At 50.9% G+C, this 22,639-nt stretch overlaps 1 protein-coding gene across 2 annotated transcripts in view; it reads right to left on the bottom strand.

Moving 5' to 3' along the window:
* Nucleotides 1-4,412: 4,412 nt before the first annotated feature.
* Nucleotides 4,413-22,639, bottom strand: part of WWP2 (WW domain containing E3 ubiquitin protein ligase 2) — a 137,871-nt gene continuing 119,644 nt past the window's right edge. The window contains exons 1-15 of one of the 2 annotated variants that reach the window (XM_008567893.1): nt 19,319-19,385; nt 15,953-16,034; nt 15,760-15,869; nt 15,291-15,419; nt 14,800-14,875; nt 14,444-14,515; nt 14,138-14,226; nt 12,245-12,404; nt 10,620-10,753; nt 10,154-10,294; nt 9,394-9,514; nt 8,927-9,031; nt 7,909-8,005; nt 7,622-7,694; nt 4,413-7,163 (exon numbers count right to left, since the gene is read on the bottom strand). In XM_008567893.1, the coding sequence (XP_008566115.1) occupies nt 7,064-7,163; nt 7,622-7,694; nt 7,909-8,005; nt 8,927-9,031; nt 9,394-9,514; nt 10,154-10,294; nt 10,620-10,753; nt 12,245-12,404; nt 14,138-14,226; nt 14,444-14,515; nt 14,800-14,875; nt 15,291-15,419; nt 15,760-15,869; nt 15,953-16,034; nt 19,319-19,347 (1,518 nt within the window). In that variant the 5' untranslated portion in view covers nt 19,348-19,385 and the 3' untranslated portion in view covers nt 4,413-7,063. Of the gene's footprint in view, nt 7,164-7,621; nt 7,695-7,908; nt 8,006-8,926; nt 9,032-9,393; nt 9,515-10,153; nt 10,295-10,619; nt 10,754-12,244; nt 12,405-14,137; nt 14,227-14,443; nt 14,516-14,799; nt 14,876-15,290; nt 15,420-15,759; nt 15,870-15,952; nt 16,035-19,318; nt 19,386-19,657; nt 19,713-22,639 lie in introns of those variants that run through there. The other variant, XM_008567892.1, reaches the window with a different exon arrangement.

Below are 22,639 nucleotides of genomic sequence, written 5' to 3'. Positions count from 1 at the left end.
GGAGTGGCCAGGGAGAGGGAGCCCTGCCCAAGAATTCACATGGAAGGACCTTAGCCAAGGAGGGTTCTGGAGAGCCCTGCAGAACCCACGAAAGCTCAGGCCTGAGAGAGCGCGGAGCTAGTAGCAGGCAGATTAGCAGAAGGTCAGTATAATATAGTCATGGGCCCCCTTCGTACAGGTTGCCAGCTCAAACTGTCCCTCCTCTGTCCCCAGGTGGATCTATCAAAGGAAAGGAAGTTAACAGAGATAGTGGATTAACCATCTCTTCTGTCTCTCCAGCCCAGCTAAAATGACAGCGAAGAAAGCTTTATAAAAGTCTTAAAACACAAGGGCAAAGAGAATGTAAGAGGATTCGGTGAAGGTCAAGGATGTTTAACAACCTTTGAAAAGGTGGACGCCAAGTGGAGGAGTGTAACTGCCAAGCAGGAGTTCTAACCCAAGACTCTGGCCAGGGGGATGCGGACAAGAAGTGAGTCCCAAAGACCCCCGAGAGACCCAGTTCCTGGGCGGCAGGCAGGCAGGAGCGAGGCAGAGAGCTGAACACCGGGGAAGCTACAAGTTCTAGACAGAAGCGTGGGACACCCAAGTCCTCCCCCAAGCCCCACACAGCCTGGCTACTTCCCCCTCCCAGCTGCAGGAGACCACAGGTCAAGTCCAGCAGCTCAAGGCTCAGGGACCAAGTCAAAGCAGAAGGCAGAGGAGGGGGAACAGGGCTGAAGAGTGGGAGAAAAGGTAAAGTCAGTGTCCTTGACTCAAAGCCTCGCTTCCTTCCTGCTCTGTTTCCAGAAAGCCTGCAAGCAGGTCTACCCTGCACAGGTCTGTCCTCCCCCTCAGCCGCACCCCAGAGAAGAGACCCCCAAACAGTGACGTCTTCGGGCTTCAGTGAAAAAGCCCACTTGCCACCTAATCCCCTCACAGCAAAGACCAGCAGACGTGCAACCACCCATGTGTGCCTTCCACTAAAATATGGAGAGGCAAGATTTTAAGAAAGGCATTGTTCTTTCACTCTCTCCTTCTGTGCTCTTTCCTGTTTAACGGTTTTGCAGCTGCTTCCTCCGGTCCTTCTGGGCAACCACACTCTAGGGCTGGTCTTCAAACAGCAGTTTGGGGTGCTGGCCAGGGGTGACCTAGGAAGCTCAGAGCCCGTGGGGTGGGTTTGGCTTGGCAAGTGTCTGCCTCCGTGGGCCTCCAGAGTCTCAAAGCCACAGCCCAGGTGCGCAGCAGCAGCAGCTTGCTTTATTTCTGGCTGCTGGTCGGCCTGCTTTCAGGAACAGGGAGGAGCAGTGTGCTGGCCCCGGCTCGTCTCTGCTGGCCCCTCAGCCCCTTGGTCAGCTCCAGATGCAGCAGGCCCACAGCTGCAGTCTTGCTACAATTTTGCACTTTCGTTCCGTTTCTAGCCCCAGGAATTATTTATCTTGTTTTGTTTTTCTCTTCTTATATTTTTCTGTGTCTTTGTGTTTGGGGCAGAGAAGTTGATCAGATCATTAATTCACTGTGCCATTTTGACGGAACCCCATGTTTTGCTTTTTTTTCTTTTGGCAGCCTGCCGGTAAGGGGATCTGAACCCTTAACCTTGGTGTTACCAGCACCACACTCCAAGTGAGCTAATTGGCCAGGCCTTTCTAATAATTTTTTTTTACACCAAAAAAGAATGAGGGCTGCCAGTAGAACGGTTGATTCTATCTTTTAGGCAAAAGAACTAAGGTTGGGAATAGAATGTCTTGTACACCATCAAAGACATCCAGGGGGATGACGACAGAATCAAACTAAAAGGGCCAAAATTATAGCGAGCACTAAAAAGGAAGCAATGATCACAAAGGACTTGAGTAGACATTTCTCCAAAGAAGACATACAAATGGCCAATAAGCTCATGAAAAGATGCTCGAAGTCACTAATCATTAGAGAAATGCAAGTCAAAACTACAACAAGACCCCACCTCACTACTATCAACAATACACAGCAAAACAGAAAATAGCAAAGGCAGACAAACTGGAACCCTTGTGCACTGCTGGTGGGAATGGAAAATGGTGCAGCCACTATGGAAAATAGTAGTGCGGTTCCTTGAAAAATTAAAAATAGAATTACCATATGATGCAGCAATTCCACTTCTGGGTATATACCCAAAAGAACTAAAAGCAGGGTCTGAAAGAGATATTTGTACACCCATGTTCATAGCAGAATGGTTCACAATAGCTGAAATGTGGAAGCAGCCCAGGTATCAACTGACAGGTGGATGGATAAGCAAAATGAGGCATATCCATACAACGGAATACTATTCAGCCTTTAAAAAGGGAGTAAATTCTAACATATGCTACAACATGGATGGACCTTGAGGACATTATGCTAAATGAAATAAACCAGTCACAAAAAGACAAATTCTGGGCCGGCCCGTGGCTCACTCAGGAGAGTGCGGCACTGGTAGCGCCCAGGCCACAGGTTCGGATCCTTTACAGGGATGGCCGGTGCGCTCACTGGCTGAGCGTGGTGCCGACCGCACCGTGCCAAGGGTTGCAATCCTCTTACCGGTCAAAAAATAAAACTAAACAAAACAGACAAATTCTGTCTGATTCCACTTACACAAGGTAGTTAGTCACAATCATAGATACAGAAAATGGTAGTTGCTAGGGGCTGGGGGAGAAGAGAATGGGGAGTTATTAATGGGTATATAAATTTAAGTTTACAAGATGAAAAGAGTTATGGAAATGGGTGGTAATGATGGTTGCACATTAGGAATGTACTCATAACTAATGCCACTGAACTGTACACTTAAAATGGTTAAGATGGTAAATTTTGTGTTATGCATATTTTACCACAATAAAAAAATAATAAACAAAAAACAATGAGTCAGGGGACCAATTGAGTTGGAGTTAGGCCTTGAGTCCACGGATGTTCAAAAGTTACAAATGAGGGGCTGGCCAGTTATCTCAGTTGGTTAGCACGGAGCCTTTGACACCAAGGTCACGGGTTCCGATCCCTGTACTGGCCAGCTGCAAAAAAAAAAAAAAGTTACAAATGATAGTGTGACAAGGAAAAGTCACATGCTCCAGTCTGAATCGGTTCATTGGTGCTTGACCCACACTGGCATGGACTATTGGAATGTGGGCTTTTGACTGTGGTTCTTGAACCAACCTCAGCACCAGAGGCACCTGGATGAAAGTGTCTTTAAAATTAGATCCATGGGTTACACTGTAGGGAAATGAGCTTAGGTAACAACTTTGGGACCGACCCTATTTTCTTCCCAAGATGTGGCTAGGACCTTGTTGATGCTGTTTGGCTCCATGACCAGGAAAGCCTGCTATTTGTAAGCATTCCTTCAAATGAAGCACATGGACCTTCAGTGTAAGTTTTCCTAGAAAGGTGATATGAGCCGCAGTACATAGAAGGGCAGCAGTATAGCGGGGACGGAGCTTTCTAGATCTGGTGAAGGCCCACCTTATATATAAAGTGTTACTGGCCCCAGGGAGCCCCACTGGAGACTCTGGTTGCCAAAGGTAGTAACACCACTCCTCACTTCCAAAATAATTTCGTTTCTTCAGCTTATTACATCAGGAACTTATTACAGTGTGTATGGAGTTGGGCAGTGGGGGGTGGGGAAGGGGGGAGTCTCCCTGCCTATCAACTTTTACTTGAAACACTTCAGAGTAGGGAAAAAAATGAGGATATAATAAAAGAGGAAATTAGAAACCATAGAGGGAAAGAGCTGAGCAAGAGATATCTGCATACTAATCACAGTAATAGAAACATTTTTGTTGCCTTTCAGCTTTTAGAATAAACCTTTAGAAAAAGTACAGAAAATGTCCTTATAGTTACAAAATAGAATGTGAAAAAACTCTGATCGTGTGAAAGGGCAGATGTCCAGAGGTAGATGGAAAAGGCAACGAGAGATGAGGGGACTCACAGGTCTGTCTTACACTGGGTGGTAAGAGAGCCCAGCCAGGGGTGAGGCTGGTAAAACACAAACTGTTCTGCAGGGCAATTTGGTACAATCTGTTGGGATCTTTAAAGTATATCTGGAAGGTGCCAAAAGAAACCAGCAGGAGGGGATCAGAGTAGCTGAGGAACAAAAGAAGGAGGGAGACCTTTTACTGCAAACCCTTAGTGTCTTTAAATACTGAACCTTTAAAATTTTTTAAATAAAAATAAAGGTATATAATCAACAACCCAACTTCCAGGACTGTCCCCTACAGGAAGAACAGCACCAGCACACAGACCTGGCTACGAGAGTTTACCGAAGCTTTGCAGCCACCAGCAAACTGCTGGACACACCCACAAATCCCCTTAGGAAGGCGATGAAAATACTATAGAACCACCTTAACATGGAATATCACACAGTGGTTAAAGAATTAAGTAGATGTATACTTACAAACATGGAAAGGTGTCTCTATAATGAAAGAAGTGAGTTGCTCAACATGTATCCCATTTTGGTTTATTTAAAAATTGAATGTGTATATGATTTGCACATGCATACAAAATAGACTGGAAGGACCACAAGCAGCTGTGAGCAGTAGCTGCTTTGGGGAATAAGGGTGCGGAGAACATTTCCACTTGAGCATGTCTCATTTGAATTTATTATGAGACATCCATATAACGTGTGAACTTTTTTTTGGTCAAAGTATAGTGGCGCCCTGTCAAGCGAAAAAAAGCTATTTTTGGAGGGGAGCTGGGGTGTGAATTCAGCTGAACTCCAGGGACGGTGCCTGCTATGGACACCTCTGCATCCCTGAGAAGAGGCACATCAGGGCACAGCTTGGTCCATGACAAAAGTTGTTTCTGTGTCAAATGTGTCAAGACCCGTCAGTGTGGTGGTCTGTCCCGTCTTTGACCCCTTAACAGTCAAAAGAAAGTGGTGGCAAGCCCTTGTGCCACCATAAGCTTGGGATCAGGGCATCCCCTCTGTCACCGTGGAACTCAAGAAGCCTTAGTGAGCACTTCTCAGGTGAATGACAGCCCAGAACACTGTCCCCTGAGCTGGTTTCCAAAGCGTGCCCTGCCTGCAGCTATTCTCAGTCTACTCCTCACGGCGACTGCTTGAAGAAACTCAGGCTGGCAGGGGGAGGCTGAGGCAGCCAACCAGGAGCTGAAGCAGGTGATCCCTGGACAAGGACTCAGCCGCCCATCCCAGAAGTGGGGCTGTCTCGTTTAACGACACACAAGCTTCTCAAAATCAGCAAGGTCAGGGAATTTCTGCCACTATCCAGGCCTGGAGGGTCTGTGGGGCCCGGAGGCCTCTTGTCTGGAGGACAGTGATTTTGTAGATATCCACACACCACCACCCAACACCAATCTACAGCTGCTGATTGTTTATTGCACAAGAAACTGGCAATACCGAGGCAAGGTGGGGGACGGGGAATTACAAAACAATCTGGTGACCAACCCAGTGCTACCGAAGGGCATTCCATACAGACACTTCAGTTATCCACACGTATGTATGCACACACACGAATACACATGAACACCTGTGAGCCTGATGCTTCCAAACCTTGCACGGCAGCCTGCACCCCTACCCACCGATGGGAGTGGCCTGCCTGGTGACATGACACAGGGAAGTACACAGATGGCTGAAAGGGAGAGAAAAGGTCGAACTACAGTGAGCTGACCAGTCAAATCAGCACAAACAACACAGGCGGACACAGCCTGTACCTCCAAGGGCTGGGGGAGGACGAGGACCTGGGAGTGTGAGACTGTCCTCAGAAGGCTCCCAAGACAGGTCTCAGATCCTGCCCGGGGTCCTAGGAAGCCAGTCTGCAGCTGGCACTCAGCAGAGAACCCCGAGGCCTGGACTGGGGAGTCGACTATGATCACCACCCCCAGAGGAGCATGTTCTCCTTGAAGATATCAATCAATGGCAGAGTGCCCACGCCAGACACCGCAGGAGGGAACTCCAGAAATCAAGTCAGGCTGCAGGCAGCGGCTCAGGCCCTTCTGCTGGTTTGTGATCGCATCATTTCCTGCATGCCAATAAAGCTTTGCACCTATGCAGAATGAACACTTTCAGCTGGCCAGCACGCACTTCATTCTAAACGGGATGGGCCCACCTGGAGCTCCAGGGGCTGGCGAGGGAGTCATGTCAGACCCATCTGCCCCATCATTGGGGCCGCCTGGGTGACTGCATCTAGCAAAGGGATTCATTCTCACTCGAAGGCGGCCAGGTTGGCAGTGGCACTTAGGAGCCCAACCCTGTCCTCTCTGTCAAGCTTAGGGGCTAAGCCATTGTGAAGCTGAGCCACAGGTCAGGCCTGCCTGAGCTCACGGAACTACTTGGCAAGTTCCTGAGAGCAGCAGCTGTTTGGGAAACACTCGGCCAATGACGCTGGGTCCCTCAAGGTTCCTGAACTGCTGGGGTGCTAGCTCCTTGACAGAAAGTGGCTGCGGCAAAACAAAACAAGAGCAACCCCATGCACAAATGCTTCAAGTTTATGTGAAAAATTTTTTTAAAAGCCTGAGGGAGTTTGCTGTTTCGGCCCCACCGATGCCTGGCCGCTGTGCAATCTTTTATTTGCCGAGGAACAAGGAACTGGCCAGCCGCACCGTCCTCGTGGCTCAGCCTCCACGCTGGAGCCCGTTAGGGAGGCAAGTAAGGACCGCCCCGACACAGAGTCCTCTCCCCAGACCTTCATTTATACACATCAGTGGGCAAGTTCTACTGGAGACAGAACCTCTTTTACTGACAAGGACCCTTGGCTTTCTCCATCCAGAAAGCTACCCCAAGTGACTTCTGCTGCAGCCCTGAGACGGAAACCTTCCCCGCACACTCACGCACACCCAGGGTTGGGCCCAGGGGAGGGGAGAGTCTGCAGACAGGGTCAGCCCTCTGGACTTTGCAATGGGTGGTGTGGCCAAAGGTGACTAGGGGGTTTTATTCCAGACTGCCACCAGCGGGTAGGAGGGAGGGGGGCCACAGGGCCTCCTGGGGTCAAGCTCTTCTGCCACAACGTGATGACAGTGTGGTCCCACGCAGGGCCACCAGCCATGGGGGCCTCCTGAGGGTTGCGCAGCCAGCAGCCTCTCAGGCAGGGAGGACTCAGGACTACATGTGCGCTGGGGGATGGGAGGGGCAGCTCAGTTACTCCTGACCAAAGCCCTCGGTCTCCTCAATGGCATACAGAAGCTTCTCTTTCAGCTGTTCGTAGCTCTTGTAGGGTGGGAGATCCAGACGGTTGAAACTGTTGGGGGGGAGCAGAACAGTCAGCACCAGGAGGCCCATGCTCAAATGGCCCCGTCCAGCCTCACACCACCAGCTGGGGCACAACCAACACACCCAGCTGGCTAGCCAGATGTTGGGGCAAGTCCTAGAGGGCCTGCTGTGTCGGGTCTTAAGGCTTTAGGTTCCTTGACCATGGGGGAGTTAGGGGAAGGGACAGGACACCTGGAAAATTGGGAAGGAGGGCACCTGGGGCAGCAGCCTACTGGAATAGAAGAGTTTTGATATGTACCACCTGGTAGATTAGAGGCCTGAGGTGGCCCAGGAACATCACAGCCCCATCTCTCCAACTCAACACCCCAGAGCCATGCAAAAGTTGCCAGAGTCAAGGCCCCAAAGCTGTCACACCCACTGGGTGGCCTCAGGAGCTCATCTGGCCTGTGAGGCTCCTCTGCCTCTCACTGAAACTAGCACGCTCACCAGGTGTGGCTTCTGGGCAGCCAGGTCTCCTTGCCAACCTTGTCAATGCAAAACTTCTGTGGTCCATTGCTACCTGTTATCCAAAGTAAATGCACCCATGTCAACAGAAAGATCCCTTCCTAAAGCAGAAGCCTCTGGCTCCACCCACAGATAGGCCAGCCCCAGGACAAGGAGGCCGCAGCTCCTCCCCCTCCCACTGCCTTGCTCGCAGGAAGACACCAGGTTCCACCCTCCCTTTGAGTGTCCTCCCCCCAGCCAGGGCACCGGCAGGGCACTGGAAAACGCACCGATCAGTTCGGCAAACCCCCCAACAGGCAGGCGGCAGGTTCCGGTGACAAACTGCAGCAGCCGGATCCTTTTCTCGTTGTCCATCTCCTTCACCACCTGGAACTCAGCAAATCAAGGCACAGTCAGGCGACCCTCTTGGCCCAGGCACTTGGCCCAAACATGGAACTCTCCAGGTCAGCTGGGGCCCCTCTTTGGGGCTAAGAACACAAAGCCAGGTTGGGCAAGGGGTGACAGCCGCCAACCTGGGAAGCCCCAAAGGTGCTTTCTCCAAGAAGCTGTGTTTGTAGAACATTCCCACTAGTCCAGGTGACATCTCTTGGTCTTAGGGACACCTCAGGCCAGGTGTCCCTTCCCATCCAAGTTTTGATTTTAAAAATATAGTAAGGATAGGAGTGACTGTTTAATGGGTATAGGGTTTCTTTGGAGGGAGATAAAATGTTCTGGTTTCAGACAGGGGTGACGGTCCCACAACATTGCAAATGTACCAGAAGCCACTGAGATATGTATCTGAAAATACTTAAAAAGGTAAATTGTATATGAATTTCACCTCCATAAAAAATTTATACATGCCTGTATACACACACAAAGAATATCTATGTTATATTTCTTCTTTTATGTATGCTGTACTTCATAACGATGACTACAACAAAACCCGTACACGAAAGGAATCAATTCATTACATCCAGGATGATGAGCTCATTCCATTTTCCTGGAGCCAAGCACCTGCCTTCCCATCCCAGCTGGCTGGAGGGAAACCACATGTCCCCAGGAGCTTTAATTCCTGTCTGCTGGTTCACCCCTCACACAGATGGGCACAATCTAGCTGCAACAGCCTCCATTCACCCCAAGGCTGGGCTTATCATCTCCTTTTGCAATTTGGGGAGGCAAGGAGAATGTCAAAGATGAAGGTCCTTCAATTTGAGGCCTAATTGGGTCCTGTCTCCTTGGTTGACGCTGCTAAAATGTCCCTGCCAAGACTCTTGCCCCAAGCCCATCAGGGAATGCTTCAGGACGCACCTGCCAGAACCACTGGATCTGCTTGCTGTTCTTGGTGTAGTGCCGGTAGATGGTGTTCTTCTGCCAGTCATTCATGTCTATCTCCTGCATGCCACAAAGCATCAGCTGCAGAGAGAAAGGCGGTCAGCAGCCCCACACCAGCTCCTGCTCACAGGGACAGCCTCAGGCCCACCAGCACACAATGCCACATCCACTCCCCAGCAGATGAAATAGCCCCAAATATTTTCAACTACCTATTCTTGCTGGCAGTTTTAGTAGTACGGATAACATAAACCCGTTTTCCCAAAACAAGCATCCACGGAGGGGTGGGTGCTGAGGACCCAAATCAAAACCACCTGCCCTGCCACCTCTGTCCTGCTAAAGTGTGGGGTTTTGTTGGTGCATTTCTGTGGGTGCACAGCGAGCACATCAAAGATCAGGATCACCCCAGAAGCAGGGGCCTGGGCCCCAACAATCTTAGCACTCACCTCCAGCTCTTTCTCATCAAAGTAGCGTAGCCACTCTAGAGGGGCCACCTCGTTGAAGCCATCCAGGAAGGCTTTGGTCTGCTCTTCCACGCCTCGGGTGAAACGCCAGTCAGTCAGCAGCCTAAAACCAAAGACCAGCTACTGGTGGAGACCAAGACCCCTGGTCAGGCATGGCCCACAGCCTGGATGTGTGGCCATTTTTCCACAGCAGCAGCAAATGAGCTATGAGTCATGGTCTGGCACTCCTAGATCCTCTCTGCTGAAGGCCCTAAAGTACAACCCTGAAAACCTCACAGGTACCCGGAGAGATCTAAGTATCGCTACCACCCCCGACCCCAGCACTACACCTCCTCCTGCTCCTCCCCCATCCCGACTACATTGCAGACCTGTGGAAGGTGATTAAAAGACCAGACCAAGAGGCCTCAATAACATACATGGGAGGTAGTGGACTTAATTACGCAGGGCACAGAAATCCTTCAGTCGGAAGAAAGATGGATACATTTAGGCTTGATGTCTCTTCAAAGAAATTCAGCCCTCCTGTCTTGAAGTCTCCCACATGGCAACAAAGAGCAACCATGAGTTACTGATAAAGGGCCTTGGCTTGCATCACCACATGACTGGCCATGGGCGTCATCCAACACAGACTGGCATGGGAGGTTCTTGTGATCCTGGTGACCTGTGGGCCACGTGTGGGGCCTGGCTGAAGGAGTGCCCCCCCAGACGAGAGTGGGAAGCCCTTTCTCTGTGACATGGGACTCACATGATGTACTCCTCCTTGTTCTCCTCAGTGACTCGGATGCTCTCGCCACCTTCCTTCAGCTCATGGGTGGTCACCTTGCCCAGGATCTCCATGTCCTGGATGAAGTACAGCTCCAGGCCACACTCTTCTAGGTTGTTCTCTCTGGGGGTACAGAAGACCAAGAGGGAAGATGTCTATCCTAGCAGGGTCATGCTTTAATCCTGTCCTGTCGCTTTTAGTGCCCACAGGACACTGAGGACTCATAGGTGGCCTAGAATCCTCAGCATGGCACAGAACACCTCCTGATGCAGGGAGAGAATTCCAGAACTGTCCTACAGGGGAACTAGAAGCTGCTCATCTCCACCAGCACTTCGAGAGGCTGGGGAAGAGCTCAAGGGCCACTCTGGCAGCCTAATGAAGGCCATCAGTACCTCTTCCCCAACAAGAGACCCGCCTCCTGTCAGAGCAGGGCGAGGAGGGGACTCACTTGATCCACACAATGGAGTTGTAGAATTCAGGGTCGATGGATTCCAGGTCTTTCAGGGTTGGTCTCTTGTTGAGCATCCGCTTGTAGAAAGGGAGGGTGAAGCCTGTGTCGATGAACTTTCCGTGGTACAGCGCCTAAGGAAGGGAGAGCCATGGTGGAGAGGTCTGGCCCTCCCTGGACACCGCACAAGCAGTCTCCCGGAGGCTCTGCCTCGAAGCCCCGCTGCTGCCCCATCTTCCTTCCCTGATGGACTCTGAGCAGCCAGCAACCTCGAGGGCCCAACGGGAGGGCCTACGAAATAAGCTACACTCTTTGTCCTGACTTGGCCATGGGACGGACTCTCACCCCAGCCTGCCGACCACAGGGACTGAGCAAAGCTGGCCTGCTCAAGGCCCCACCTCTGGGCCCACAGCTGCCCAGAACCCCTGCCACACTGGTCTGGGTCTAGCAGAGGCCTGTCCCATGCTCACAGAGAAGGCTTGTCCAAAACAGCTCCAGGTGGCAGCCCTGACTCACTGGCGCTCAGGACTGGGTGGCAAAGGCAGCCAAAAATAATGCAGACGCCGTCGATGGCGAGAGCTGGCAGCCAGCGGTGAGTAACAGTCTAGGGTTTTACTGGGCTGTCCTGTCGGCTGCTGGCCAGGCGGGCTCTAGACCTGAGAAGAATGTGCCCACTTCCGGAGTCCAGCACCTTGGCCAAGAACTTCCAGACGATGGAAAGGGCCATATTTAGTCACGGACTCTTGAGGCCCTCTGATCCTCCTGAGAGGGGAATGGGGCAGGACACTCAGGAAGTCAGGGGAAAAGCACAGAAAGTTATCACCAAAACATCTCAGACTGCCACAGACAGACACAGGACCATGGTTCCCTGGACTCCCCCTTCTCAGTCCTGGTCCTCCACACTCACGACACACTCAACATGGGGCACATGGCAAGACCCCCATCCCGTATTCACACCATGTCCCTACTCTAGAGGAATACAGATGCTGCGACTCTCCTCCCACCACTCGCCACCTTCTAACGGCTGCCTCCTGCACCCTGCACAACCCACCTACGACGGTTCTGTTCCAGGCTGGTGTTGATTCCAAATCCCTTTCCAGAAGGCCCTAGTGTCTCAGTCAGACACTCCCAGATGCTCCCACCCGCAGCTCGTGACAGACAGTGGCACCTCCTAGAGACAGGCAGCAGTGGGCGGTAATGGTTTCACTTGCCCTGTCACCCCAACGCCCTCCACAGTGCACGTGTTTAATATTAAGGGAAGCCCGTGGCCCAGGGACCCTGGGCTTCCACTTGACAAGTCCTACACAAATCAATACGGGAACCCTTTAATAACTTTGGTGGCCACTGCGAAAGTTCAGGTTTCTCCAGAACGATCTCTAGCTTTTTACATTTTTAGGTTAGGAGTCCTGCGAGGATGAAGGGTGGCGACCAGAGAGGGGTGCCGGTCTGTTCGTGTCAACACTGCCTCGTGGCACACAGATGTGGCCTCCTCGGGTGCTGCCCTTCCTGGAGGTCTCGGGGGAAGAGAGTCGGTTCCCCTGGAGCCTCTGGAATGCTTGACCAGGAGAAGGAAGGGGAAGGAGAGGAAGGAACTTTGGGGACCAGGAGACCCGGGCCTCCCTTACCATGGCGATGAATCTGCCAATAAAGCGGAAGTAGGTGAGGTGGTCGGGGTTGATGGAGGAGGCAGGGTTGATCTGCAGACAGTAATTGTTCTTCCCGGCATATTCAAATAAACAGTACATGGGGTTGAGCACCTCGTGGGACAGCAGGAAAAACCATTCCCTGCGAGGGAAGAGAGAAAACAAGAATCAGGGCTCCCTCCTCACACACCTGCACAGGTGTGACTCTTGGCCATTGTCTCTCAAGCCCCACCATGATCAGTGCCCAGGCTGACCTATGTTAACTGCTGGTCACTGAGTGGGGTGGGCCCAGACCCAGGGCGAAACAGGACAACAACTGCACTTGAGGATGGTGCTCAGGAAGACTTGCATGCGTGCCTGTCACCTCCCGAGTGGTGTGTTCCAGGACTTTACATCACAATACCTAACGCTTCTAATGGCGAAGTGGCTCCTTGCACCCTCGACCACCACGCAGATTGTGCACTGCACAATGGCACTATCTTAAAGCATCATAGACTTGCATGTTTATTACAACAATTTTCCTGCAAAGATGCTATATGAACAGCAACCACCCAGCTTCCACCCTACCTGAGCCAGCAACATAACGTGAACAACGTGGCAACACGTTCCCCATTCCTTGACCCATGAAAACTCTGTAATCCACACTGCCTCCTGATTTTACACCTCACTCCCACCAGGTGGACCATGGGCTTCTTACTGCCTTTGCTCCTTGCCCTCCCCTCTCCCCAGACCCCATCACCGTACCCTTCCCACACTTCCACACGTTCATCTGAAACAACACCATGTCTTAGTATCTATTTCAACCTAGGTACAAGCCTAAAAGCCAGAATTCAGAGTCCTTTAGGGCCTGAGCTAAACCCAGCAGGGGGATGTCCCAAGGGGGCCAGTCCCTGGCTGCTGGGCTGTTTGCAGCTGGGCAGACGAGTAGTCCTTCGATGCAGAGGGTGCCCCGGTATCCTGTCCGTGGTTCTACCCTGTGGTAGAACAGCATGACGTAACCTACCATAGGGTAAAACCACTGGCAGGACACAGAGAGAAAGATACACACAGGGCGGGAGCCACACCAGAGCCCACCAAGCAGAGCCTGGAGAGGAAGTCACCACAGAAAAATAGAACAATCCATCCCCGGGAGGCCAACACGGAAGGTACCACCACCAGAGAACAGAGGACTGGGAGCAAATTAACCCAACACGAAGCGAAAAGACACCCCACACCGTGAAATGTCTGCAAGCCGAGAGGTCACCGCCGGCCAAGATGCTCCTTCTCTCTGCCGGTGCCCTTCTGCCCTCTCGTCCAAGGCAACGTTTTCCCAGACAGCCTGTTAACTTTTGTAAGTGGACGGGGTAAGGGCAGGACAATGCTTTGGGCTCTCTGTAGGGTTACATGTGCACAACATGCAGCTGAGTAGTGAGCAAGGCCCTTTTGATCATGGCAGTCTATACACACCAGGTACACTCTAAGACACCTGACCTCATCTGCCCCAGCTGCCTCAAAAGGGAAGCCCAGGGTTGATTTTAATGGACAACCATGTGGCACCAATATTCAGCCACAGCCCACTGAGGAAGCTGGACTTGTTAAAAGTATAGAAATGATGACATATTGGTTGGTAAAAGAGCCATTGTCCTGAGCCCTCCCCTAGGAGCCCCCAGCCTCCTCATGAGCCAATAACTAAAGTGTTAATGCCTGGCCCCGCACCCATTTGGACTAGCCATGTGGACTGTTAAGTATTCTGAATGTCACCCCCATTCCCCCTCGTGAAGATGCAGGAACACGTTGGGAATGAATCTGACCAAGGTGGAGGCGGATTTCTGGCCATGGGCTCTGCAGCCTGGCAGAGTGGGGTACAGTGCAGCTTTTGGGGGGTGCCAAGCTCACCTGGCAATGCCTCCGTAGTCCAGGCCCTCCTCACCACGCATGATGATGTAGAGCCGGCGGCGCAGGTCATAGGGCTTCATGTTCATGATCTGGGGAGACAGAGTGTCACAGCCAATTCACCACTCTCCCTTCCACAGCAGGCAGGGAGCGGGGAGGATGGGACTCTAAGGCCTGCTCCCCAGCAGAAATGTCACCAAGGCTAAGGCCTGGAAACTCTACAGCATGGCATTACAGGCCACATAATGGAAAATGGGGCGGCAGGAGGAGGGCTTCTGCTGGTCTTGGGCACCACGATTATTCTCTAACCTGCTGGAAAGAATCCTCAAAAAGCGTCTGCCTGGAAACGCTGATCTTCACATGGCTGGGTAGTGCATTTGACTGAAAAGAAAAGAAGAAACCTCAAATCGGGGCCTCTGGTGGTGACTGTTCAATCTGGTCTCCCGTCTGTGTGAACATGCATCGATGTCCCCCCAGCTGGTAGGCGGACAGCTTGGTCCCCTAGGAATGGAAGCTGGCTTCCTAGAGACAACCAGCTCAGGGTTAGACCCGCGTCTCACCTCCACCTAAGAAAGGTATTCCAGTGCCTGCTGTTGGTCTGGAAAATCAGTCTGAAATAATTCAATAACCCCAACTGCCATAGGAGTCCCAGTTCCACAACTCACATGGCAGAGGAAACGGAACTGGTGATACTTCCACCGAAAACTTCGGTCATAGGCACCAGGGGAACCTTGCTTCGTCCTGGGAAGAGCAAAGATGTTGTGGAATCCATGTGATTTCTCAAAAAATGAACAACTTGTCTTCGCTAACCCTAAGGAAAATTGATGCTAAACATACTTAGAGACGAGTAAAGTAAGGCATGAAAGAAAGGAAGTTACTGCCATTAGGATCTGTGAAAAGCGAAAAGAAAAATCCAGAAATAAAGCCAGACCTCTTGATTTTAGAGAAATACCACTAGTGTTATTCTGAATAAACAGGATAGCCTCTTTCACCCATCCCCTTTAATGTGACATCAACACTGGCCACTAGAGGGCAGTAAGAACAGCAGAACACATCCACGGGTGGCCACCCAGAGGTGGCATCCCTTGGTCAGCCGAACAGGGACAGCCTGGGCCTGAGCTCATAGGTATTGTTGTTGCCTGTGGAAAATCCTTACCCCGACTCAAACCCCGGGCGAGGATCCTTAAAGGTGGTGGTGCGGGTATTGTGGTCCACAAAGTATCGCACCCCCTCACTGGTGTATTTCATCTCCCACCCTGGGGGCAGAGCTGGCTCCTGGATCATCCTGGAAACACAGAAAGAGAGGGGTTAAGGGCTGGCCCCACCTCTGGCCTCACTGCTCAGGAGGCTGGGGTCCTCACTGTATGGCTTTGTCTGTGCTTTCAAGAGGCCCTGCAGAGCTCCTGAGAGAGGGCCTAGAGGATCTGCACCTGGCATGACCCAATTCAGGACAGCTCTGCAGCACAGAGAGGTCATTTACTATCCCAAGGCCAAAAACCCAGCTCTGATGGATGGCATTGGCCTGAGTGTCCACCAACAATCTTGAGACAGCACGTGCCCCAGCCCCGCCTCTCATGGGTTGCTGGGGGATGGGGGTGCCCTCAATCTTTGTGCAATTGAATTACCTGCAGTCTGAACAATCGGTACAGAGACCGGCAATGCCTGCCATCTGGGCTACTATCCACCACCAGAAAAGTCCATCAGGAACCACTTTCAAGCTCTCATTAGGCCAACACTGTAATGTTAGAGTCTTAAGGCACTTGTGAAGTCAAGTGCAGTCCAAGACCATTCGGCCCCCTGCCCAGCCCGAGTCCTCACCCCTGGGTCCGAGGGTCCTCCCACTGGGTAGTGCGAGTGTTGTGGTTCACGTAATACACCCGTCCATTGTCCTGTCTCTTCTCTGAAGAGAGGGAGAAGAAAGAAGAAAGAACAATCAGATTCAAACACCGTGAGCTGGCGTCCTTTCCCTCCCACCCCCACCTCCCGGCTGCTGGGTCTGAATTTCTGTCCATGTTGCCAACCTGTTAGAGAAGCTGGACCGGCCAAAGCCCAGCTCACTCACATTTGCCACCCAGGAAAAGAGCAGAGTCTTTCCCTGTTGGGGGGCAGGACAGGGGCAGACACACTTCCAGCTTGAGAATCAAGCACTTCTTTGGTTGGTTTTTCAGAAGGAAGGGGGTGGAGTGGAGACACGAGGGGTGCAGCCCAGCTGAAACCTGAAGCGTAATTGCATCCAGCTGTGTGCAGCATGGAGGCACCACCAGCTTCCTCCCACCCCCACCCCTCAAGGCTGAGCCCTGGCCCTGCAGCCGTCTGTCCCCTTGATGCAGCCGACCCAGGCGCCTCTGTTCCACAAGGCAGGGTCCTTGTGGGGTGGCCGCGTGTTCCCTGGTACCTCTCTGATCAGTGCTCAGCACCATGGGGCCCACGTACTCTCCACGTTCTCTCTTCTCCTGCTTACAGGCGAAGTTTTGTTCTGAAACTCACATCCCAGCAAAACCTCTCTCTTGCTCATGAGCAAATAAATTATGCCTGGCTGTCAGCACTTACAACGCCCATCTTGTTCTTATGCCTCAGTGTGTGCTTTGAGACAAAGAGTTGAGGGGGGACCTTCAACATACATTTTCTCTGTTTGAGACAATCTTTATTTTCTTGCCCTTTACTACCACACTAATGATGGCTCTGGCTCTGGGGTCCCCAAGGGAGGGAGTCTGAGCTCCAGGAGCAGACCCAGCTCTAGCTGGTGACTCTCAACCTTGGGAGGGGTTGAAGGGGGTGACCCATCAGCTCTAGGTGGATGGGAGAAAAAACCAGAAGCAAGACTCCAAACCCAAATGAGATCACCCTTCCCAGGAAGTTCCTGAGCCTTCAAATCTGTTTCTGTCCTGGCAACAAATGATGCTAATGGCTCTCCCTCTTTTACAATGACAGGGTGAAAGTAAAGAAATAAAAAATAATCAGTTCCAGAAGTAACAAGGAACCCAAAAGCTGAAAAAGAATTGGGAAGATCAGTCCCCCTCCCTCCCCCCTGCCAAATTAGGCTGCAGTGTTCCCAGTATCAACCCAAGGTCTTGTTCTCTCTCTGACTCTCTGCCTTACCTGGTATCTATTACTCAACTGAAATTTTACAAACACAGACGTTCTTTGTCAATCACACCTCAATAAAGCTGGAAAAATAAGTAAATAAAATAAAAATAAAGACAAAAGGAAAGAAAGAACAGGAGGCACTGGAACTGTTATAGAGCTGCCACCACTTCCAGACAGCTTTTGTGACCGACCCACAGAAGGAAGACTTCCTCAGAGGGTCCCCAGGAGAGGGGCTGCCCCAGCTCAGAAGTTACTGCTTTGAACTAGATCCTCATGTCTGCTCTGCCAAGGGCCAAAGGCAAAGCTCAGCACCGGGCCAGGGGTCTGTCGAGTGAGCCTGGGGCCTTTGCCATCATTTCTGGTACTGCCGCTGCGTGATGACCTCTCGTGGCCCCCATGGAACTGCCTCCCTGCATACGATTTTGTAGTCAGGGGCTGGGCAAGTGTTTAAACGAGCACATAGCTGGACCTCATTTTAGGAGCAAGTGGACTTGGGGGTGCTGAGTCACATGCCAAGGGTCGGGGCTGCTGAGGAGATGTGGATCTAAACCCAAGGTGTCCGACTCCCAGACAGTGCATGGGGAAAGGAATCCAGGAACTGTGAGCGGGAGGAGTTCCAGGACACTGACAGCAGGCTCGTGCTCAATGCAGTTCTCTTTGGATTTGGCTGCTCCTCCTGCTCATTCTTAATGAGTCCTGGGGAGGCAGCCTCTGCCACAGCCCTAGGGAAGCAACACAGAGCCCAAAGGGTATGCGATTAAGAGGGGTCCCCAGCCTTTGGCCAGAAGGTGCTTCTTCTCAATTGTGGATTGTCAGAGTTTTGTGTTTTTTTTCTGATCATTCAAAAACAGCATTGACTCTGACCATGACTCTTCTATTCCCATATCAAATATTTTCCCAGTTAGCATCCGGGAGCTGCTTTCAAGTCCCTATAGCTGCTTTTATTTGGTGACCATCATTTAGCGGAACTGGTACAGAAATAAACTCATTTGGCTGGGCTATGATGCCTCCCTCTACAGAGCCAGGAAAAACTCTGAGTCCCTTGCTCTGGATCACTGGCTGCCAAACAGCATTACAGATTCTTATTTATCTGATGCATTTCCTCTGCCTACTGCCTAGGCAGGGATCCTAAGTGTTTTACCCACTCACATTTGACTTGCAGCCAATCACCGAGATACCAATGACCTTCCACCAGTCCAGGGAGCCTGGCGGGTCATCTGTGTGCAGAAGGGATTCCCTAGTGAAAGTCAAGAAATGTGTGGAAGCCTCACTTGTGACATCGCCCACTAGAAGGCCTGGAAGTTCTTGGTAGCACTCTGGAACATAGTGGTAATTCACTAAGTGATACCCTGCGGGTCCTAGGGAGTGGATACAACCTCTTAAATTACTACCAGGGAGTAGCTGTGTCAGCACCCAGAGGATCCGGCCCAAAGCTACACTTTTCCGGGTGGGTGCCATCCTGTCACAGTCAGCTTCCCCAGGATACATGCGGCTCCATCTTTGCCAGTGAGCACACCCCTTCCCAGCTTAATATAATCTGTGAACACCACCAAACCAGCATTTGTCTTTTGCTGGCCTAACACCACCAAACCAGCACTGTCTTTTGCTGGCCTAACCAATAAATTAAACCCAGCACATGCTGGTTCCTGCAAAAACTGCCCTCTTTGGCTCCCAGGGACTCTTGCAGGACTGAACAAAACCCTGCCCCAGCTCAGAGAGGTACAGAACACACTCAGTCTCGCCATTTCTAATGAGCCTTTTTCATCTGGCCACTCCTTCCTAGAATAGCCATAAAACCCGTCTTTTCTCCTAAGTTATGGCTGTCCATCCCCTAACTCATTATTGGCAGGTCACACCAAGGACTTGGAATCTGTAACAGACAGCCACCAATAGCAAGGAGAATTCATCATGGTGTTCTTAACTAGCAGTGGTGCACTTTCAGTCTGCCCAGTGCTCAACTCTCCTCTGGCCTCTCTCACAGCTGGGACTCAAATAAAAAGGTAGCTTCCATTAGTTAAAATTAGGCTGAAGTCCTCCAATATCTCAGCTGCAAAGAAAGGACTGTTACGGTAGTTCCTTCCAACCATAGTCACAGACCTAAAACAAATCCACTTGGGAATCAGCATCAAAATATCTCAGGAAAAGGATGGATTCTTGAGTAGACACTTCAGAATTCAGGACCCAAACCCAACAGAGCCACAGCTGCTTGGAGACATCTTTCTTAGGGTCACAGTCCTTTAGCTATGGTGGTGAATGCTACAATGGTGCAGTGGAGCTCCATCACTCTCCCAACCTTCCAGCTCCACCACCTGTAACTGCTCTGGCTGGGCCTCCCCAGTGAGCTGGGGAGAAGCGAGATGGACACGGGGGGATGCGCATGAGGAAGGCAGACAGGCAGGAGGCGAGGACAGAGCGGGAGGAGAACGCAGTACTTACCCCAGCCAGGGGGGAGGGGACCCAGGGGGTCATGGTCAGTCGAAGTGCTCGAAGACTAAACACAAGAAACACAGCAGAACACAGAGGTTAAAAAAAGCCACTCGTTAAAAATAAATCGATCGATAAAAATGTCAACGACCCATTTCCACATTGGAGCCCTTTGTAGAGGATGCAGTGGACCTTAGGTGTTATCTGCTCCTCTCAAAAGTCTATTTTTTTAAAAAAAAGAAAAACCAAAAAAGAAGCCTGTGCAAGGAGGACCCAAATGGGTTTTGGAAAGGGCCGAGCGAGGGGGAGGAAGAGGCGCGCCAAGGCCGGCCAGCCGCAGGCATGGCAGGAGGGTCCAGGCCACGGCTTCCCAGCAAGCCCAGCCGATCCTCTGCTCTGCTCCCGCTCGCGGCGGCCAAGGCGACTGAAATCACCACCACCTCCAACTTTCTCCAAGAACCACACACGGGAGGGGAAAAAATATCGCAGGCCTTTCCAATGAAATCATTCCCACAAGCCCTGCCCACGCCCAGAGCTTCCTGGCTGGGGCCGGGCCGTCCTCCCTCCACCTCGGCTCCAGCCCCCACCTCCCTCCTCCGGGTATGCAGCATGCACCAGCACTGAGGGCACATTCAGGCCCCAGCCCCTCACCTCCCCCAGGAGTGTTTTCCTTCCCCTTCACAAAGCACCTTTATTCTTCCCCTGCCTGAACCTGAAGTTGCTCAGTGTTCTGTGTGCCTGTCTGGGGAGGTGGGGCTGGGGATGGGGTGGCAAGAGAGAGGGGAAACAGGAGAAAGAAGGGGGGACCGGCTCCAGGACTTCAGGGTCACTGTTTACATTAGAACCCCACCCCCACCCCCAGCCTAATTCTGCGTCCAGGTCCCTGGGGAAGGGCTGCAGCGGACCAAGAGTTCTCATATCCTGTGGGGAAGGGGCGCTGTCAAAAACTTTTCAGTTAAATAAAACAAGTATTGTTCCGCTCTTTCTTTCTTTTCTGAAGCATTTTTATTTCAGTTACTAAAATTTAATCGTTATATTAGGGGATCAAGTTCTAAATGCAGACTTTAGGCTGCTGGACTGGCCCCGTCTGGGGGTGATGAAGCCACACACGGGCAGGAGGATGAATGGAGCTCAGTCTCAGTTTGAGAAAACATTGGTGGAACTCAACTGCCAGAGAACCCCCTTCACAGCCCTCCCTCCACTCCCAACTGAAAGGACAGAGAAACTTTCTTTCCAAGGTGGCAACACAGGCTCCTCTTCCAAGCAAGTTCCAACAAAGACGTTTAAGTCTTGAAACCATAGGTTCCTTGACGGGACAGAGCCCCTTTCAGTGAAGGCCCTTCTACCCGCACAAAATGAAACTGCACGAAGGCCTTGATTTAGGCATATTACCATCAACCTCAAGGATACACTTCAAACCTCCATCACAATTCAGATTTGTGTCATCATTACTGAAAAAAATCTCCCAAATTCACATACGTCATTTTGGTGTGTTTTGGGGTCAGGGGGTGGTGCAGCACTTCATAAAATCCAAGCTCCTCCAATTTTGTTTTGTAGTTAATACCTAAGAATGGTAGTTATAAAAACATTTGGCAACAAATGGACAAAGGAAGGAACGTGAAAACACATGTTTTTCAGATAATGAAGCCAAACAGAATGCAGTTGGTAAATGCTGAGCTCTAGCGATGACCTTGCAAAAAGGAAAAACTATAGGAAAGGTTATTTTAAGAAATTAAAAGCAGCAGTATTTGGTGCAAAAAATTGTTTGCTGCTTTAGGACTTTTTCAGAAAGAGTAGATGGTCTGTAAAGCATTCAGGGGCTCTGACGGGAAATCAGCTACCAGATAGTACCAGCTGGCCTTCAGTGGACTTACAGTCACCTGTTGCTTAACTTTACAATCAACAGACCAAAAAGTCTTCATTGACAGCTTCCATGACCAGCATCAAACTAGGAACAAAAAATAATTATCAGCCCTTTTCCTAATCCTTACTTTCTTTTTTGAATACCTGAAACTTCATACAATGTTAGCTCTCTTTCATGAAAGTGGTTTTGTTTGTTTGTTTGTTTTGGCAGCTGGCCAGTACAGGAATCGAATCCTGGACCTTGGTGTTAGCATGAAAGTGATTTTTTTTAAAAAATTAAAAATTTCCTTGGTATCCTCCCATTCTCATTCTATCAGGACTCCACCCACCCCAACCACCCACAACCTATAAGAGGGGAGAGAAGAGGAGGCAGGTAGAAAAGGGAGGGAGACCAGAGATTGAGAAACACAACCAACACATGAAACTGGAATCAAGGGAAGTTGATGTGCATAACGATTTCACTTCTTATAGTTAAAGTGAAGCACTTGACTATTTTGGGTATTTCTTCCTGAAGGTACATGGTACAACTTGAAAAACAAGAAAAGAGAGCCAGAAGGAAGGAAGGAAGTAAACAGAAGCCAAGGAGAAACAAAAAATAAAAGATATACATCACGGCCAGAAAACCAAAAGCCAAAAACCCCACACCTCCAATGAGCCAACCAACTGCCCCTCCTCATCTACCACGCTTTCCCTGAAATGAGAAATCCCAAAAGTGCTGCATGGATCACAGCCGGAGCACACAGGTAGGGCAAGGGTGGGTTACAACCAGAAGAGAGATCCTGGGGTGTGCAGGTAACTCTAAGAGACAATACAGGTCCTTTATTACTGGGAACAGAGAGGAGGGCTGATCAATCATTTTCCCCGTAACGGTCCCTGGGTTGGGAGATCTCTCTGAGCCAGAGAGCTCACGTGAGTTCAAGTCCCTTAGGGACTAAGCACAAAGTTCTTGTAATATTTTAAGATACAAACTCAGAAACAAAGAATGTTGAGCAAATACAGCAGAGGGCAAGAAAGGTTCTGGGAAGGGCATAAAGGTTGCAGTGTGGAAGGTAGGCATCATTTTTTTTTCAAGGATGCACCCAGTGGGACTGGCCGGTTAGCTCAGTTGGTTAGAGCATCGTGTTGTAACAC

This window comes from Galeopterus variegatus, unplaced genomic scaffold (genome assembly GCF_000696425.1).
Source record: "Galeopterus variegatus unplaced genomic scaffold, G_variegatus-3.0.2 Scaffold354, whole genome shotgun sequence".
In the NCBI taxonomy this organism is placed as follows: domain Eukaryota; kingdom Metazoa; phylum Chordata; class Mammalia; order Dermoptera; family Cynocephalidae; genus Galeopterus; species Galeopterus variegatus.
Note: the sequence above shows the minus strand (reverse complement) of the source record. Positions and strands in the feature narration are given on the sequence as shown.